The sequence below is a fragment of the Oncorhynchus mykiss genome, chromosome 3 (assembly GCF_013265735.2).
Source record: "Oncorhynchus mykiss isolate Arlee chromosome 3, USDA_OmykA_1.1, whole genome shotgun sequence".
NCBI classification, from domain to species: Eukaryota; Metazoa; Chordata; class Actinopteri; order Salmoniformes; family Salmonidae; genus Oncorhynchus; species Oncorhynchus mykiss.
In genome coordinates, this window is record NC_048567.1 from 50601785 (window position 1) to 50618867 (window position 17083).

Consider the following 17083-nt stretch of genomic DNA (forward strand, 5'->3'; position numbering starts at 1 on the left):
AAATATTTTTATTACACTGTTGAAATAGATTAAATGTACTTAATTGTAACCTTCATGAAATACTTCTTTATAATCACACACCCACAAATGCATGTATTGTAATGGCCAAATTGAGCTGGTGAGAATGCCACAAGTGCATTGCGAACCAATAAGGCAGGCTTATCAGAAATGTTCATTTCTACAGCAGAGAAATTAACCAAAAATCTAACTTTGACTTATTTTCCTAAGGAAAGAAGAATACGTTAATGTGGAGTATTACACTAAAGCTGTGTTCCCCTATAACTTTGTATAGTTACAAGCTGTTAGTAGGAATAGACGTGATGGGTACTAGCTGCATCAGCATTGGGCAACAGTGTTGCAGCCAGGGTAGAGAGAACTCATTCATAAAGAATGCTGTGATATCAGCCGTTGCCAGATAGAACCGTGACGTGTTATAATAAGGTTGATATAAGTAGGGAAATTTAACTTGTTTCAAAGCGCATAACTCTAGCTACTCTACACTCCAATTAGCATTGCCATTCATGTACTCGGCAATACATAAAATTGCATTTCTTCACTGCTGTAGCTAATACAAAGTTGAATTTCCAATATGGTAGAGAGGTTGTTGTTGTATAGTGGACTGTTGTCATGTCTCCGCAGTGCCTGTAGTGGTGCTGTGAGGAGTCTACTGTGGACTGAACTAAAATCCTCAGCAGCTCCCAACTGCTAATATTTGCTGTGGATAAACCTCATTTACATGCATCAGTATTTTCAATTATATTGTATTCGAATAGGAGCATTATTAGTATCCTAAAATATAGATTATCGATGCACAAATAGGCAAGCTGATTCTTCTGGCACTTCTACAGTCTTTCCGGAGTGAATACCCTACATAGCCTATACCAATTGAAGGTAAGCGAAGCCTCTTCACAGCCTCGACTTCGATTTTTGGGGAGCCCGGTTATGGCTCAGGACTAGAAGGACGACTTTGCTACTCGAGGCCCCAGGATTATTAGGTCTGGTAGGCCTTATTGTTTAATGTTGAAACGTTTGATTTGTTATCTGTATCACACAACATATGCTAATTATAGCTGGTTAATGAGCTGTAATATAATATACATACGTTCACAACGTTTCATTAATCACCTAAATGTATTTTTCTAAACGGAAGATGATCAGATGACTTGCATGCAATGTTTTGTTTTGAAGGCCTTTTTGAACGGGCCTCTGTGCCTCCCCTTGCCGTATGTTTGGTTCTCGTGAAATCCCAGTCTGAAGATATTTTTATATTATCAAATATATTTCAGTTTGCTGAAAATGGAGCATAATATTTCATAGACATCTTCTGGTGTATATTGATGTTTCCGTTTCCTGGCTACCGCAACTTTTGTGTTTTTAGCGTAGTTGGCTAATGTTAACTAATGTGCTAACGTTAGCTAACAACATATCGCTAGACAGTAGGCTACAGTGGCAATTGTATAAGGTAACTAGTTAGCTAGTTATGTATGATGTTAATGTATGTCGTTAACATATACATTTGTAATTGTTGTCCAATGCCAATACTTTTCGGAGTTGTGCAAATTGACCAGAATGTAGCTAGTTAACTATCTACTAACGTTAGCAAGCTAGCTGCCCAAGAAATGTAGCTAGCTAGATAGCAAACGTTAGCTATCTAGCTCGGTTCGCTAACGTTACCTAAGTTGCTAGCTAACGTACGATAGGTAGCAAGTAAGTAAATATGGTAGCTAACTATTTGTTTTGATAACTAACTAGTATTTTTCGGGCTGTTTAGTAGATAATTAGACACGTAGTTTACTTAACGTTATTTAATTCAATGTGCTCAAGAAGTGTGCATGTATTAGCTAGCGAGCTATTCCTTCAGTTGTAATCATAACGTTAGTTAGGTAATAGTTATATTTTTATGAGAGCCTCGTTTAATTCAAGGTTATCTAACGTTAACTATCTAATGGAATAACTGGTGACATTCTGAAAATGACATTGTGACATTACAGGACAGCGTTTCCACATCCTGTATTTATTTGCATGTAACGGGCAACTTCAGTTTGACTGCATCCTCGTGCGCATGAATGTACTGTGGCCACAGGTATGGGGAAGCATTACAGTACTTTCTACAACTGATTGCCCTAAGCCAAAAATGTCAATTTACAGCATTGGTTAAAAAACTAATTAAACAAACATGAAGTCATATGCCACAGATCCTCCGATTATTTCGGTCATGTGTGCATGTTTTACGTACCTCATGAACAAATTATTGATTAGATTCCTGAATTGTGCATGGTGATGTTGCTAACAAGTCAAACTATAGAGTCAGGGGAGCTGTACATTTTTATTTCTGTACCCCCAGTCTGTTTGTGTTTGTCTTGTTTGCATATTCAGGGCAGTCTCTGCATTACTGTGTATGATGTAAGACTTATGGTTTTCCCTGGCATCTTCCTCTCCCATCAGCTGATGTTCTCAAGGACAAGAGTCACGTGATGTATGAGGGCAAACACATCCACTTCTCGGAGGTGGACAATAAGCCATTGTGCTCATACAGCCCAAAGCTCTGCAAGCAGCGCAGGCTCAATGGCTATGCCTTCTGTATCCGTCATGTCCTGGAGGATAAGACTGCCCCCTTCAAGCAATGTGAATATGTGGCCAAGTACAACAGCCAACAGTGCACCAACCCCATCCCCAAGTCTGAGGACCGCAGGTGGGTGTGACGATACAATAGAAAGTTGTCCTCTGCACTGAGGACTGTAGGTCTTTGTCATGGACCCATCTGTCATAGTTGTGAACAGCTTGTTAAACGTGTGTGTGTTCCACAGATACTGTAACAGCCACCTCCAAGTTCTTGGGTTTATCCCCAAGAAGGAGCGGAAGAAGAAGCATGATACATTGGAGGAGATGCGCTCACGACCTCACCTGGAGTCAGTGGCTCTTAACATAACTGTGCCCTCGCTGGCCCTAAAGGCCTCCAACGGCCTGGACGAGCTGCCACCCTCTCCACCCTGCACCCGTCTCTTACCCCTCCCAGACGGGGAGATCCTGGACCCTTTTGCCTTTTATGAGGACGACACAAACGGGGAAGAGTGCGCTGCTCAGAAGGGCTCCGTTGTCAGGAAGAAACTACACAGTCGGCTGGTGCTCAGCCAGAAACTCCAGCTCCACCATCACGACACTGACTTTTTCCAACCACCTCTAGAGCACTTTAGCCCCTCTCCTCTTCCCCGTGTGCACCCCTCCTCACCCCTCCACCCTCACCTCCCCCGTAAACAGCAGACAGGACTCCTCCAGCCCCCCCAGCACTCCACCATGCCCTCGTTTGTCCTCCCAGGACAGCAGCAGGGTTTTTTATGCAAGCCAGCTCCACCTCAGACTCCCGCCTTTCTGCCTGTCGGGCTGCCCCCCAACACGGCTCCCAGTCAGGTGCAGTCCTCCGGTCCCCCCCTCAGCAGGAAAGCTCTGTTCACTGCCACGCCCTTGCCATCCAGTAGCTGGGACAGCACTCAGCGGCATATGGTGGCCATGCGCCCAGCTGCCTTCTCACCTCCCCCTGCCTGCCTGGCCAGGTTACAGCATCTGGTACAGCTCTGCGCCCAAAGACATCAGGAGCAGGGAGACCTTTTCCCTCATCTAGGTACCTCTTCTTCCTATCCATGTTAAATAGAGTTTACACAGGCAGCACAATTCAGATTTTTTTTTTCACTATGTAATTGTTCTTTTGATCTGATGTGAAGATATCTGATTTGATTGGTCAGTAGACCAGTTAGTGGGGGGGGGGGGGGGGGTCAATTTGAGTAATTTAGAAGATGCTCTTATCCAGAGCAATTTGCAGTTGGTGCATTCATCTTAAGATATCTAGGTGGAACAACCGCTTTTCTCAGTCATAGTAAGTACATTTTTACCTCAAAGTAGGTATCAGCATAGTCAGTGCTAAGTAGGAAAAGACAAGTCTAAGTGTTAGTTTACAAAAGGCATTTATTACTTAAAAAAATAAAATAATAATGCTTATTAGTTGTGGGACATGGGGTCTGTGTAATATAGATGATCTGACTATTCTGCTGAGGCCAGCTGGTCTAACAGGCTATCTTTTTCCAGGGTTGGACTGGTCTGAAGACAGTGCAGAGGATGATGACGTGGAGGCCGAGAGAGTTCCACCATATCACAACGCCTGGAGACTACAGGAAGGACACACACAGGACGTGTATGTTGCTTTCTCACATGCTCATAGTTAGGCTCTCATTTTATTCAGACATGAATAGGCTATGACTGTTGTTTATTTTGTCCCCATCACAGCTCTGATGAAGATGCCGGTAGCTCTCGGAGAACACGTCTGGCGCGGCTGTGCTCGTACCTCCAGGATAAATACAAGCACTTGTGCAGGCAGGAGAGGGCAACCATGCGCCAGAAGAGATACCGCTATGCCTTCCGCAAAGCCCTGCTGCATGCTGCCAGTAAAGACCCTGACTGTGCTGGCCAGTTGATCCAGGAGCTGCGCAAGGTCTCCCAGACCTCGTCAAGGTACCCACACTCAACACTGGACTCAAAACTCCCTAGGGCCTGGTTAGTCTCCTTCAATACCATCTGTCAATGGATAATCTCCCAAAATTTGTGAGGTAAGTTATAATTAGTGCCCAGGCCCTAGATACTCAAGTCCTTCTTGGTCAGTTGGTCACGTGATCAGGAGAAGCACCTGTCCCCAGTAATGATAATTGTGTTCTGAAGAGCGTTGATATGCTAGTTGTGTTGTGAATAGCTGAGGAAGTGTTGATGTGGTTGTGTCCTGAGCGTGGGTCTGTCTCTCTGCTCAGTGCGCTGGGGCAGCAGGAGACAGAGGCGGGAATCTGCACTGGAAGCACCAAGGGCCGGGCCTGCACTAGCCAAGCTCTACCCTTCACCCGACACTGCTTCCAGCGTATCCTTTTCACCAACCCCTTACATCAGTTACATGGCACACAGAACTCTTATACCTAAACTGTAATTTATTGGGGAATATGGCTTTTTAACTTGTCTTATTGCAACTTAGCGAACAGATTCAAATGATGTATCCTGTTTTTGACACATGACTGTGTATGTTATCTTTTCCATTGGAGTGTTTCCTTCACGGTTTCTCTGCAGACGTTCTGTTGAATCGCTCCCAGCAGCTCTTCTCCAGTTGCACAGCCAAATTTGCAGATGGACAACAATGCTCCATCCCTGTGTTTGACATCACGCATCAGACACCGCTCTGTGAGGAGCATGCCAAAAAGATGGTGAGTTCCCCTTCAGTCAGTAAATTGGAGCGTTGCCATTGTAATACCTATGGCACAGTATCTGCTCTGTATTACTATACTTGTGGACATGTGTTTTTCCTATAGGACAATTTCCTGCGTGGGGATGGGAACAGAAGAGTGCAGCACCAGCAACAGCAGCAGCAGCGGAAGCCGCGGAAGAAGAGCAAACCGCCGGCGCTCACCAAGAAACACAAAAAGAAGAGGAGGAGAGGGCCATGGCGGCCCCAAAAGCCCATCCCGCCGGCTCTGCCCCAGGGGAACTTGGGAATGCCTTCCTCCTCCAGCCTGACCATGCCCACCCAGGCTAGCATCAGGTCTGTCCCACTCACTTAATCTCTCTCTCTCGTCCTCTCTCAGCTCTAGTATTAACTAGGAATGTAACGATACGCATCTGTCCCCGATTCAAATGTTTTAAGATAATGTACGACTGCTTCGGTCCACGGACACCAATCCATGGATCGTCAAAAAATGTATTCAAATGCTACGAATCTCCGATTAATCTTTTTGTTGTTGCTCATATTACTTTCTTCTACGTAGTCCTTTGTGATAACTGACGCGTCTGTGCCAAGCTTCGCTCACTGTGCCAAGCTTCGCGCGCTGACCAGCTCTCATCTGGCTATACCTGCTGAACTGGGCTTACAGTATATTTTATTTTGATTGTTCAGGTTTTCGATCAGCAATAGTTTTGCTTTAAAGGTACAATATGCATAAATCACTCCGCCATTTCCTGGTTGCTAAAATTCTAATAGTTTGCCTAATTGCAGTTTGTGACAAAACAAGTGTAGAGGATCATTGTGCCATCTAAACCGCTGTGAAATATCTTTTCAATAACCAAAAATATTGTATTTTCAGCTGTTTGAAGCTTGCTGTACAAAACTAAAAGTAAAAGATGCAAAAACAAAACTTAAGAACAGGAAGCATAGAAATAGAGCACATAGAACAGATCTACCCTCAACTTCTTAGACTTGCATTCAATAAGAATGACAGATCTATAACTCACATTTCTATGTGAATTTGGTCGGGTCGCCCAAAAGTGACATAACACAATCTGTGTATATCAGGTCTACCCAACCCTCTTCCTAGAGATCTTAGATCCTAGAGATCCTGTAGGTTTTCAGTCCAACCCCAATTTAACATATCTGATTCAGCTAGTTAAGGTCTTGTTGAGCAGCTAATAAGTAGAATCAGGTGTGTTAAATTAGGGTTCGACTGAAAACCCACAGGACGGTAGATCTCCAGGAAGAGGGTTGGGCAGCCCTGGTGTATATGGTCATTTTTAGATCTACAGGGTAAAGTTGATCATTTCATAATGAGGAATCACTTTTGCGAGGCGCACTGCATGGCCAAAGCGGGAGGAGAAAAGAAGCTCACTAAACTTAAAAACAGTCAAAACCATTCGATTTTGATTTGTAAACAGTAAATATTGATACAATACTATCAAACACTTAATCTGCAAAAATGACATGTAAATTAGTGGGTGATGGGGATGTCAAAACCAAAGTGTGGGGGGGACAAAAAAACAGGCTACATTAAACCCCCCTAATCTGGTAGTGGGGTGGTAGATGTCTAGTCTCCCTGATGGCTCAGATCGGGTGCCTAAATAGTATACACCATAGACCTACATCATTTACACATACACGTACATACACCAGGGATGCGGCCTGTGGAATATATATATATATATTTTTTTTTTACTCAATCGGGGTCTCAACTTACTGTTGAGAGTTAGAATAGTACATTACACAAAGTGCAATTTTAACATTTGGTAGTGAATCACCCCTAGCGTCGATTGACGCACCCGTGCGCCAATCTTATTAACTTAATTTAAAAAAATCTCCATAAATCTAATAAAATTGTATTGGTCACATACCGATGGTTAGCAGATGTTAATGCGATGTAGCAAAATGCTTGTGCTTCTAGTTCCAACAGTGCAGTAATATCTAATAAATCTTTTTTTTTTTTTTAAATACATTTTTTTCTCCCCCCAATTTCATGGTATCCAATTTGTAGTTAGTCTCTTGTCCCATTGCTGCAACTCCCGTACGGACTCAGGAGAGGCGAAGGTCGAGAGCCATGCGTCCTCCGAAACACAACCCAACCAAGCCGCACTGCTTCTTGACACAACGCCCGCTTAACCCGGAAGCCAGCCACACCAATGTGTCGGAAGAAACACCGTACACCTGGCGACTGTGTCAGCGTGCATTGCGCCCAGCCCGTCACAGGAGTCGCTAGTGCGGGATGGGAAAAGAACAACCCTGCCGGCCAAACCCTCCCCTAACCCGGACGACGCTGGGCCAATTTTGCGCCACCCCATGGGTCTCCCGGTCGTGGCTAGTTGTGACCGAGCCTGGACTCGAACCCAGAATCTCTAGTGTCACAGCTAGTCTAATAAGTAATCTAACAATTCCACAACTACCTAATACACTCAAATCTAAGGGACGGAATAAGAATACGTACAGTTGTGACCAAAAGTTTTAAGAATGACACATTAATTTCCACAAAGTTTGCTGCTTCAGTGTCTTTAGATATTTTTGTCAGATGTTACCATGGAATACTGAAGTATAATTACAAAGCATTTCATAAGTGTCAAAAGCTTTTATTGACAATTACATGAAGTTGATGCAACAAGTCAATATTTGAAGTGTTGACCCTTCTTTTTCAAGACCTCTTCAATCTGCCCTGGCATGCTGTCAATTAACTTCTGGGCCACATCCTGACTGATGGCAGCCCATTCTTGCATAATCAATGCTTGGAGTTTGTCAGAATTTGTGGGTTTTTGTTTGTCTACCCGCCTCTTGAGGATTGACCACAAGTTCTCAATGGGATTAAGGTCTGGGGAGTTTCCTGGCCATGGACACAAAATATCGATGTTTTGTTCCCCGAGCCACTTTTGCCTTATGGCAAGGTGCTTAATCATGCTGGAAAAGGCATTGTTCGTCACCAAACTGTTCCTGGATGGTTGGGAGAAGTTGCTCTCGGAGGATGTGTTGGTACCATTCTTTATTCATGGTTGTGTTCTTAGGCAAAATTGTGAGTGAGCCCACTCCCTTGGCTGATAAGCAACCCCCACACATGAATGGTCTCTGGATGCTTTACTGTTGGCATGACACAGGACTGATGGTAGGTCTCACCTTGTCTTTTCCGGACAAGCTTTTTTCCGGATGCCCCAAACAATCGGAAAGGGTATTCATCAGAGAAAATTACTTTACCCCAGTCCTCAGCAGTCCAATCCTTGTACCTTTTGCAGAATATCAGTCTGTCCCCGATGTTTTTCCTGGAGAGAAGTGGCTTCTTAGCTGCTCTTCTTGACACCAGGCCATCCTCCAAAAGTCTTCGTCTCGCTGTGTGTGCAGATGCACTCACACCTGCCTGCTGCCATTCCTGAGCAAGCTCTGTACTGGTGGTGCCCTGATCCCGCAGCTGAATCAACTTTAGGAGACGGTCCTGGCGCTTGCTGGACTTTCTTGGGTGCCCTGAAGCCTTCTTCACAACAATTGAACCGCTCTCCTTGGAGTTCTTGATGATCCGATAAATGGTTGATTTCGGTGCAGTCTTACTGGCAGCAATATCCTTGCCTGCGAAGCCCTTTTTGTGCAAAGCAATGATGACGGCACGTGTTTCCTTGCAGGTAACCATGGTTGACAGAGGAAGATCAATGATTACAAACACAACCCTCCTTTTGAAGCTTCCAGTCTGTTATTTGAACTCAATCAGCATGACAGAGTGATCTCCAGCCTTGTCCTCGTCAACACTCACACCTGTGTTAACGAGAGAATCACTGACATGATGTCAGCTGGTCCTTTTGTGGCAGGGCTGAAATGTTTTTTGGGGGATTCGGTTCATTTGCATGGCAAAGAGGGACTTTGCAAATAATTGCAATTCATCTGATCACTCTTCATAATATTCTGGAGTATATGCAAATTGCCATCATACAAACTGAGGCAACAGACTTTGACAATTAATATTTGTGTCATTCTCAACTTTTGGCCACGACTGTAGATATAAATATATTGATGAGTGATGACCGAGCGGCATAGGCAAGATGCAAAGATGGTATAGAATACAGTATATACAGTGCCTTGCGAAAGTATTCGGCCCCCTTGAACTTTGCGACCTTTTGCCACATTTTAGGCTTCAAACATAAAGATATAAAACTGTATTTTTTTGTGAAGAATCAACAACAATTGGGACACAATCATGAAGTGGAACGACATTTATTGGATATTTCAAACTTTTTTAACAAATCAAAAACTGAAAAATTGGGCGTGCAAAATTATTCAGCCCCCTTAAGTTAATACTTTGTAGCGCCACCATTTGCTGTGATTACAGCTGTAAGTCGCTTGGGGTATGTCTCTATCAGTTTTGACAGCTCGAGCTCAGTGAGGTTGGATGGAGATAATTTGTGAACAGCAGTTTTCAGTTCTTTCCACAGATTGTCGATTGGATTCAGGTCTGGACTTTGACTTGGCCATTCTAACACCTGGATATGTTTATTTTTGAACCATTCCATTGTAGATTTTGCTCTGTTTTGGATCATTGTCTTGTTGGAAGACAAATCTCCGTCCCAGTCTCAGGTCTTTTGCAGACTCCATCAGGTTTTCTTGCAGAATGGTCCTGTATTTGGCTCCATCCATCTTCCCATCAATTTTAACCATCTTCCCTGTTCCTGCTAAAGAAAAGCAGGCCCAAACCATGATGCTGCCACCACCATGTTTGACAGTGGGGATGGTGTGTTCAGCTGTGTTGCTTTTACGCCAAACATAACGTTTTGCATTGTTGCCAAAAAGTTCAATTTTGGTTTCATCTGACCAGAGCACCTTCTTCCACATGTTTGGTGTGTCTCCCAGGTGGCTTGTGGCAAACTTTAAACAACACTTTTTATGGATATCTTTAAGAAATGGCTTTCTTCTTGCCACTCTTCCATAAAGGCCAGATTTGTGCAATATACAACTGATTGTTGTCCTATGGACAGAGTCTCCCACCTCAGCTGTAGATCTCTGCAGTTCATCCAGAGTGATCATGGGCCTCTTGGCTGCATCTCTGATCAGTCTTCTCCTTGTATGAGCTGAAAGTTTAGAGGGACGGCCAGGTCTTGGTAGATTTGCAGTGGTCTGACACTCCTTCCATTTCAATATTATCGCTTGCACAGTGCTCCTTGGGATGTTTAAAGCTTGGGAAATATTTTTGTATCCAAATCCGGCTTTAAACTTCTTCACAACAGTATCTCGGACCTGCCTGGTGTGTTCCTTGTTCTTCATGATGCTCTCTGCGCTTTTAACGGACCTCTGAGACTATCACAGTGCAGGTGCATTTATACGGAGACTTGATTACACACAGGTGGATTGTATTTATCATCATTAGTCATTTAGGTCAACATTGGATCATTCAGAGATCCTCACTGAACTTCTGGAGAGTTTGCTGCACTGAAAGTAAAGGGGCTGAATAATTTTGCACGCCCAATTTTTCAGTTTTTGATTTGTTAAAAAAGTTTGAAATATCCAATAAATGTCGTTCCACTTCATGATTGTGTCCCACTTGTTGTTGATTCTTCACAAAAAAATACAGTTTTACATCTATGTTTGAAGCCTGAAATGTGGCAAAAGGTCGCAAAGTTCAAGGGGGCCGAATACTTTCGCAAGGCACTGTACATATGAAATGAGTAATGCAAGATATGTGAACATTATTAAAGTGGCATTATTAACTTGACTAGTGATCCATAAAAGGTAGAGATCTGTTTTTTGCATGGGCTTCATCTCAGTCCAGTGCGTCCTCTGCGATGGAAAGTGGCAGAGCTACAGTGCTGTTTATCCGACCAGGAGACATCCTGAAAAACAGTCTTTTCACAAAAACGTCTGTAGCATGCGAACTGTTTGGCCTACAAACTAACATGTCTGTGTGTAAAGATGAGGCTCTCACGTTCTACGACCCCCACGGGACTCGTATGATGGTAACCTGGTACCGGTTAAATTTTTTGTTTTGTCCCCACCCCCCTCCCCACCAAAAAGGGATTTAAATATGCGTTAAAACATTAATATTTATATATAATAATTCCTGAGCTTTCTTATATCTCCTAGATATAGGACAGACACTTCAAAACCTTATTCCTTATGAGTTATTTTTTGAATTTTGTCATTTATGAATGTTATTCACTTAGTTTTTTTTGTCTATAGTAGTAAAGGCCAAATTAAATAATTGATTAAATACTTTTTTGATACCGACAGGGGTCCTAAAATTCACTAGCTAAATGATCCATGCTATGATCATCTTAAAACAATTCCATATGTTAGCTTAGTAGAACCCCTCTTCGCCTCAAAGGCTTAGACTTTTTGGGGATAAACTTGTAATCATGGTTAAATTACCAACCGTGGGGCCCCCCAATGATTTTGTTAGTAGCTCTCACTCAGATATCTTATAAAAACTGCTAACATTTCTCTCCACCCTATGGCATAATGTGCAAACTTGCAGGAAATTAACTGTAAAATTGCTAATTTCTCTCTGCCCCATGGCAAAATGAGTAAAATGTCTGGAAATTAGTTACAAAATTGGAAAATATTCTCTCTGCCCAATGGCAAAATGTGTAGATTTGCCACAAACCTTCTTTAAAACTGTTAAAAATGTTCTGCGGCCCATGGCAAAATGTGTAGAATTACAGGAAATTAACTCTTAAGATAGGGCCCCCAAAAGTCTAGAGCCGGCTCTGACCACATATGTGGGTATGCAGACCAGTGAGCCATTGTAGCCCCCCATGATCAGATTTTTTTTGTGGCCCCCACCCACATCTAAGTTGCCCATCCCTGACATACAGAATTTACACACACACACAGCATATGTTTTACTGTCCTTGTGGGGAACTAACATTTTATTTCCATTCAAAATCACCCAATCTTAGCCTAATTCTAAACCTAACCCCCGAGTTTAAAATAGCCTTTGTCCTCATGAGGACGTGGGAAATGTCCACATGGGGATCATTTTCCTTGTTTCACTATCCTTGTGGGGACTTTTAGGGATTTCCGGTACCCATGAGGATACTAGTACAAGCACGCACGCATGCTCAGAGAGACCCAGCTCATGAGCTCCATCAGCAGCAGATTTGAATTTAGAATGGATAATGAATGGTTTTAGTGCATCGAATCGCATAGATTTGTTCTCAAATCAAACAGAATTGCACTGAATTGTTTCAAACTAAGAGGCATGGTTCCTGTATAAATGGGAGCCTATATCTAGATACGTATCGAATCGTCTTGAAAGGGAAAGATGTACATAAGTAGTATCAATATATTGTCACAAATGACTGCACAGTCCTATCAGTGTGCACTGAGAATTGTATTTTATGAAGCTGTCTTGGTGGCAGGAGTCCTTCGACGCCCGAACTGAGCACTGATGAGCTTCCTGATGACATCACCAATGACATGGCAGACATTCCAAACGACCTCGAGCTGAACCAGGAAGACTTCTCGGACGTATTACCCAGGCTCCCCGATGACCTGCAGGACTTTGACTTGTTTGAAGGTACACTTAATTTGCTTATTGTCATGGATTTCACTGCTCAAGGTCCTATTCATGAATGTTAGTTTATACTTTTAGATTTGACCTGCAATATAACCTCAGTTAGATTCCCAATCTGGGTATTTTTAGCATGTGTGTGTGATGTCAGCCTTTTTATTTTTTTATTTTTCAAAAATAGTTGTATTTGATCCGGTTTGTCTGCTGAATAAACTGGAGTCTCAACTATTTACTCCTATTTCTTCTTGATCTCTTGAGAAAGGGAGATTGTTGGTAGATTCCTAGGGTGTGGGTAAGAAAGTTGTGTATATCCTCAGGTAAAAATGGGGAGCTGCTACCCACCACGGAGGAGGCTGAAGAGCTGGTGCGAGCACTGCAGGCTGGGCTGATGGGCTCCTACCCAGACTCCCTGGTGTGCCTGACCTCCATGGCGGAGATGGCGCAGGCAGATGGAGTGGACCATCGGGTCATGGCAGGAGTGTTTCCTGGGCCAGGGGTCCAGCCGGGTGGGATTGGGGACCTGCTCAATGGCCGCATCCCCCCAGAGAACTTCTCCAGCCTGGAGCTGGAGGACAACCTGCTGCACTCTGCTGGAGGCCACTTCTCCTCTGCGGTGTCACCTCAGCAGCCCCAGGGCCAGGCCCCCCCCCCTGGGCCTAGCCTCACCACCCCCACAGTCGCACAGAGCCCCCTGTCAGAGCGAACGTTCCCCCGGACACACCAGCCCAACATCCTGGCCAAGCCTGAAGTGCCCACCTCGTCTCCACAGGGCAGCCATTACAGCAGCGAGCATGTGCCATCCCCCTATAGTGACCACATGTCCTCCCCCCATGCCACCTCCTTCCAGACAGAGACTCCTCTCCTTGTGGAGGTCCCTCTGAGCGGGGTACCAGGCCCCCCGCAGTCCTCCTGGAACAACCTCCACCTGCCCCTCACTGACCCCACACAGTTTGGCAACCTCATCAGACCTGAGGGCCATCTCATATCCACCTCTCTTTCCACTCCCCCCTCCTCCACCTCCCACTCTGTGACCCTGCAGCCCATGGCTGCCCTCTCAGCGATCCCCCAGAGCGGCCTGACGGGCTTGACTGCTCCCCCCAACCCCTCACCACGCGACCTCCTGACCTCCACCCAGTCCAAGCAGCAGCTCCCTCAGTTCAGCGCTGCCTTTGGCCACCAGCTGGCCTCCCACAGTGGCATCCCCAAGGACGTGCAGCCCAGTCACAGCTCCACGGCGCCCCCCACTGGCTTCTCCATAGCTAGTGCCACCGCTGCAAGTGCCAACAGTGCAACACCCCCTTTTCCACACAGTGACTGAGAGCGAGCCGGTCAAACCATGGACTCTAGACACTCATTCACCCACAGTCGATGCATTTTCCATCTACTTCAAGTGTGAAATGTGGTAACGGTGCACTATACTATCTGAATTTCCACAACCTCAGATATTCCTTAACTGTAATGATTTGGTGATGTTATAGCCATTTGGCCATCTGAAAGGGTATGCAAGAGTCCAGTGGTTTGATGTGAATGCCGCTCGAGGGTATCACCAGCAGGGGGAGATGTTGGGCAGCGTTTGTATGGAGGGAGGGAGGTCCCTCAGTTGAAACATGGACTCACTTGGAGGAACATTGGAGGAAGTACCTTTTAGGAGCGATTATTCCTATCATAGTGACCGCATCAGTGCTAGAGAATTCTATGACAAAGCCTCAATCAGTGGTCTGTTTTTTTTTTTTTTTTTTTTTTTTGTATCGCCAGTTTAGTCCTGTCTTAAGTCTTCAACTATAACCTGCCTTGCTATGATCATTGCATCGCCTCATCTGTTCCTCATTCCATTCACCTTTGAAAGAGATTCTAGGGTAGATCCTTTGTAGGCATCTGTGTGTGACCCATTATGAAGCAACAGAGGAAATTGCTCTGTCGAATATCATGAAGTAGACTTATCTCCTCCCACGACTTAACAGACACAGAATTTGGCCGAACCATTTTTAAACAGCTTTTTTTTATATTGTGTATATATTTGGTATTTTATCGGTTTACTCAAATGTAAAAGGTCTTTTGACCTCACCATTCTTTGGGGAACTCCTTACGGGTGGCCTATTAGACACTTGAAGGTAAATCTTGTTACTTTAAGCAATAAACACATTGCCATACTCGGTCACAGTCGTGTAATGTATTGTATTAGTCTTCACTTTATGTATCTTCATTATGTAATCCATACCAATGTGGACCAGAAATATTTTGGGGCCTGTATAACTCCTGTGTCATAAACAGTTTGTTCTAAATCAAGGCTAAACTGTTTGAGTAGAGATATAGACTGTCTGTAACTGAACAGGAGCCAGCTTGCCAAAAGCATCTTAAGGCTATAAGTTAATTGTTAGGATCCTATAGTTCTAACGATGAACTTAGCCTTAAGATGCTTTTGGGAAACCGGGCCCAGGTCAGGAAGCTTCTCTTGGGTCATACTTAGTTTCACATAGCGAAGGGAAAAAGGGTCAATGTTATTGCGAGGGTAATGGCCATATCTAGGGGCTTTATTGTCCGCAACTCTCCATGGTGCTCTCTGGTCTTGCTAAATAATGGCGTTTTTATTGGGACATGCATGCATGTGGTCCCTGCTAAGAGAGAAGCTCTCTACTTCAGGAACCCAGTGGGGGGGAAATGGTTCTCTTCAATATCAGAACTCATTCAGTAAAGGACCAGAATGTTGTCTTTCACTAGTCTAGCAGTGTATATGGATACAGTGGATGTGTATATGGATGTGAAATTATGGCCCCCTTGTTTAACCCTCTGTTAGCTGTCTGTGGTAGTGACACCATTGATGTAAACTGGTGCAATGAGCATTTGAGGTATAGCACTGTCTGTTGTAATACAAAATGATTATCAGGTGAATTAAGGTCAATGAAGCATGGGTCTCTGTTAACTGTTTGGTTAGGGAATGAGGATGGACTCTACCTGACAACTCTGTCCTATCTGCTTTTAATAACCCTTATTACAGCAGTAAACCATGAGGTTCGGTATATATTTTTTTAACTGAAAGATACTCAGTGTTAAGTATTAGATATATTTGTAGGGTAGAAATCTCTACAGTGGGTTTTATTGGTGAGTTAACGAGTTGCAATGGATTGAAAATGAAGTAAAACAAAAAATAAAAAAAATCTTGCCATTTGCAAAGTGCTTGATGGAAACCTTTCTCTTGTTTTAATGGCTAGCAGAACTCTTCATTTATCTGAAGTGGAATGATCGCTGTTTCTGTACACTGTCAATTATAAGACAATGTCTATAATTATGTAAGACAGTCATTTTGATAGCTATTACATTCTGGCAAGCATTTGCTGCTGAAAGACTGGGATTGCATGGAGAGACAACCTGACAGCTGAGTGCAAAGCCACAACATTTCTCCCTCATTTACTACTGGATCACTCTAGAGAGCAGTAAATCCAACCATAGCGTTGCATACCATTTGAACCTTTTTTTACATTTTCTTTGCAAGTACTACGGATATACATAACAGCACCTGTAATCAGTTTGGATTTGGAGGACATCGCTGACCTGCTCTAAACAGGACTGAGAGGCCAGAGATTCACCTAGTAGGCATCTTGCATTTTGTCAGGATACTGATTACTAACAGCTGTCAACTGCACACACATATTTTTAAGACCTGAGCAGGCCCCAATTCCAACTGAAGGCCTAGTTCTTTCTCCCAGTTCCAAAGAGACACATTACCAGAGCAGACTCAAGTTTGTTTCTTTTGCTTGACCACCCCATTGTTGTTCCTAGATGTACAGCCCCTAGGAATTAGGTGGGCTGGAAAGTGGTCTTGAATTTGCGCAAGCAAGGCGATACTGCTGTATTCACAAAGCATGAGATGAGAGACATTGCACAGCTAGACTCCCCACCAACGATATAGATCCAACTCCACGGGGCGCTTGAAATCTGAGAGATTGGCTGACAAATTCCTATACTCATTGAATGTACTGTATTACTGTTTTTAAACATGATAGGATGAGCTAATAATAATCTAGTCACCTTTTATTGGTCCTTGTTTAATTTGTCTAAGGTATTTTTTTGTATACAAAGGTTTACATTTTTATGTATATTTTTCTTGTGTACAAATGATGTAATATGTGTATAAACACTGTATGTAATATCTGTATATAGTGTGATAATTTGATCTGTTTTTTGGATGTATAAATAAAACTTGCTGTGAGGTATTCGCTGACGGGTTGTGCAGTGTTTTTATTTCTATATGGACAATTCGGACATGTCTCGCTGCCTTAGATTAGCCATCAAACTTCAGGGCCTTTTGTCCTCCTACACATTGTCAA

At 43.7% G+C, this 17083-nt stretch overlaps 1 protein-coding gene across 5 annotated transcripts; it reads left to right on the top strand.

Moving 5' to 3' along the window:
• Positions 1–198: 198 nt before the first annotated feature.
• On the top strand, positions 199–16977 carry LOC110520146 (INO80 complex subunit D). Of its 5 annotated transcripts, none has more exons than XM_021597250.2 (11): positions 199–995; positions 1992–2083; positions 2446–2692; positions 2808–3619; positions 4081–4186; positions 4279–4503; positions 4794–4897; positions 5101–5234; positions 5340–5569; positions 12607–12764; positions 13076–16977. In XM_021597250.2, exons 3-11 carry the CDS (start codon positions 2475–2477, stop codon positions 14074–14076), a joined length of 2988 nt encoding a protein of 995 aa, XP_021452925.2. In that variant the 5' UTR covers positions 199–995; positions 1992–2083; positions 2446–2474; the 3' UTR covers positions 14077–16977. The 5 variants fall into 5 exon arrangements, with proteins under 5 accessions (XP_021452925.2, XP_021452926.2, XP_021452927.2 ...); XM_021597251.2 differs by having other exon boundaries at positions 199–891; XM_036974515.1 differs by lacking the exon at positions 199–995 and adding an exon at positions 1023–1462.
• The last annotated feature ends 106 nt before the right edge of the window (positions 16978–17083 follow it).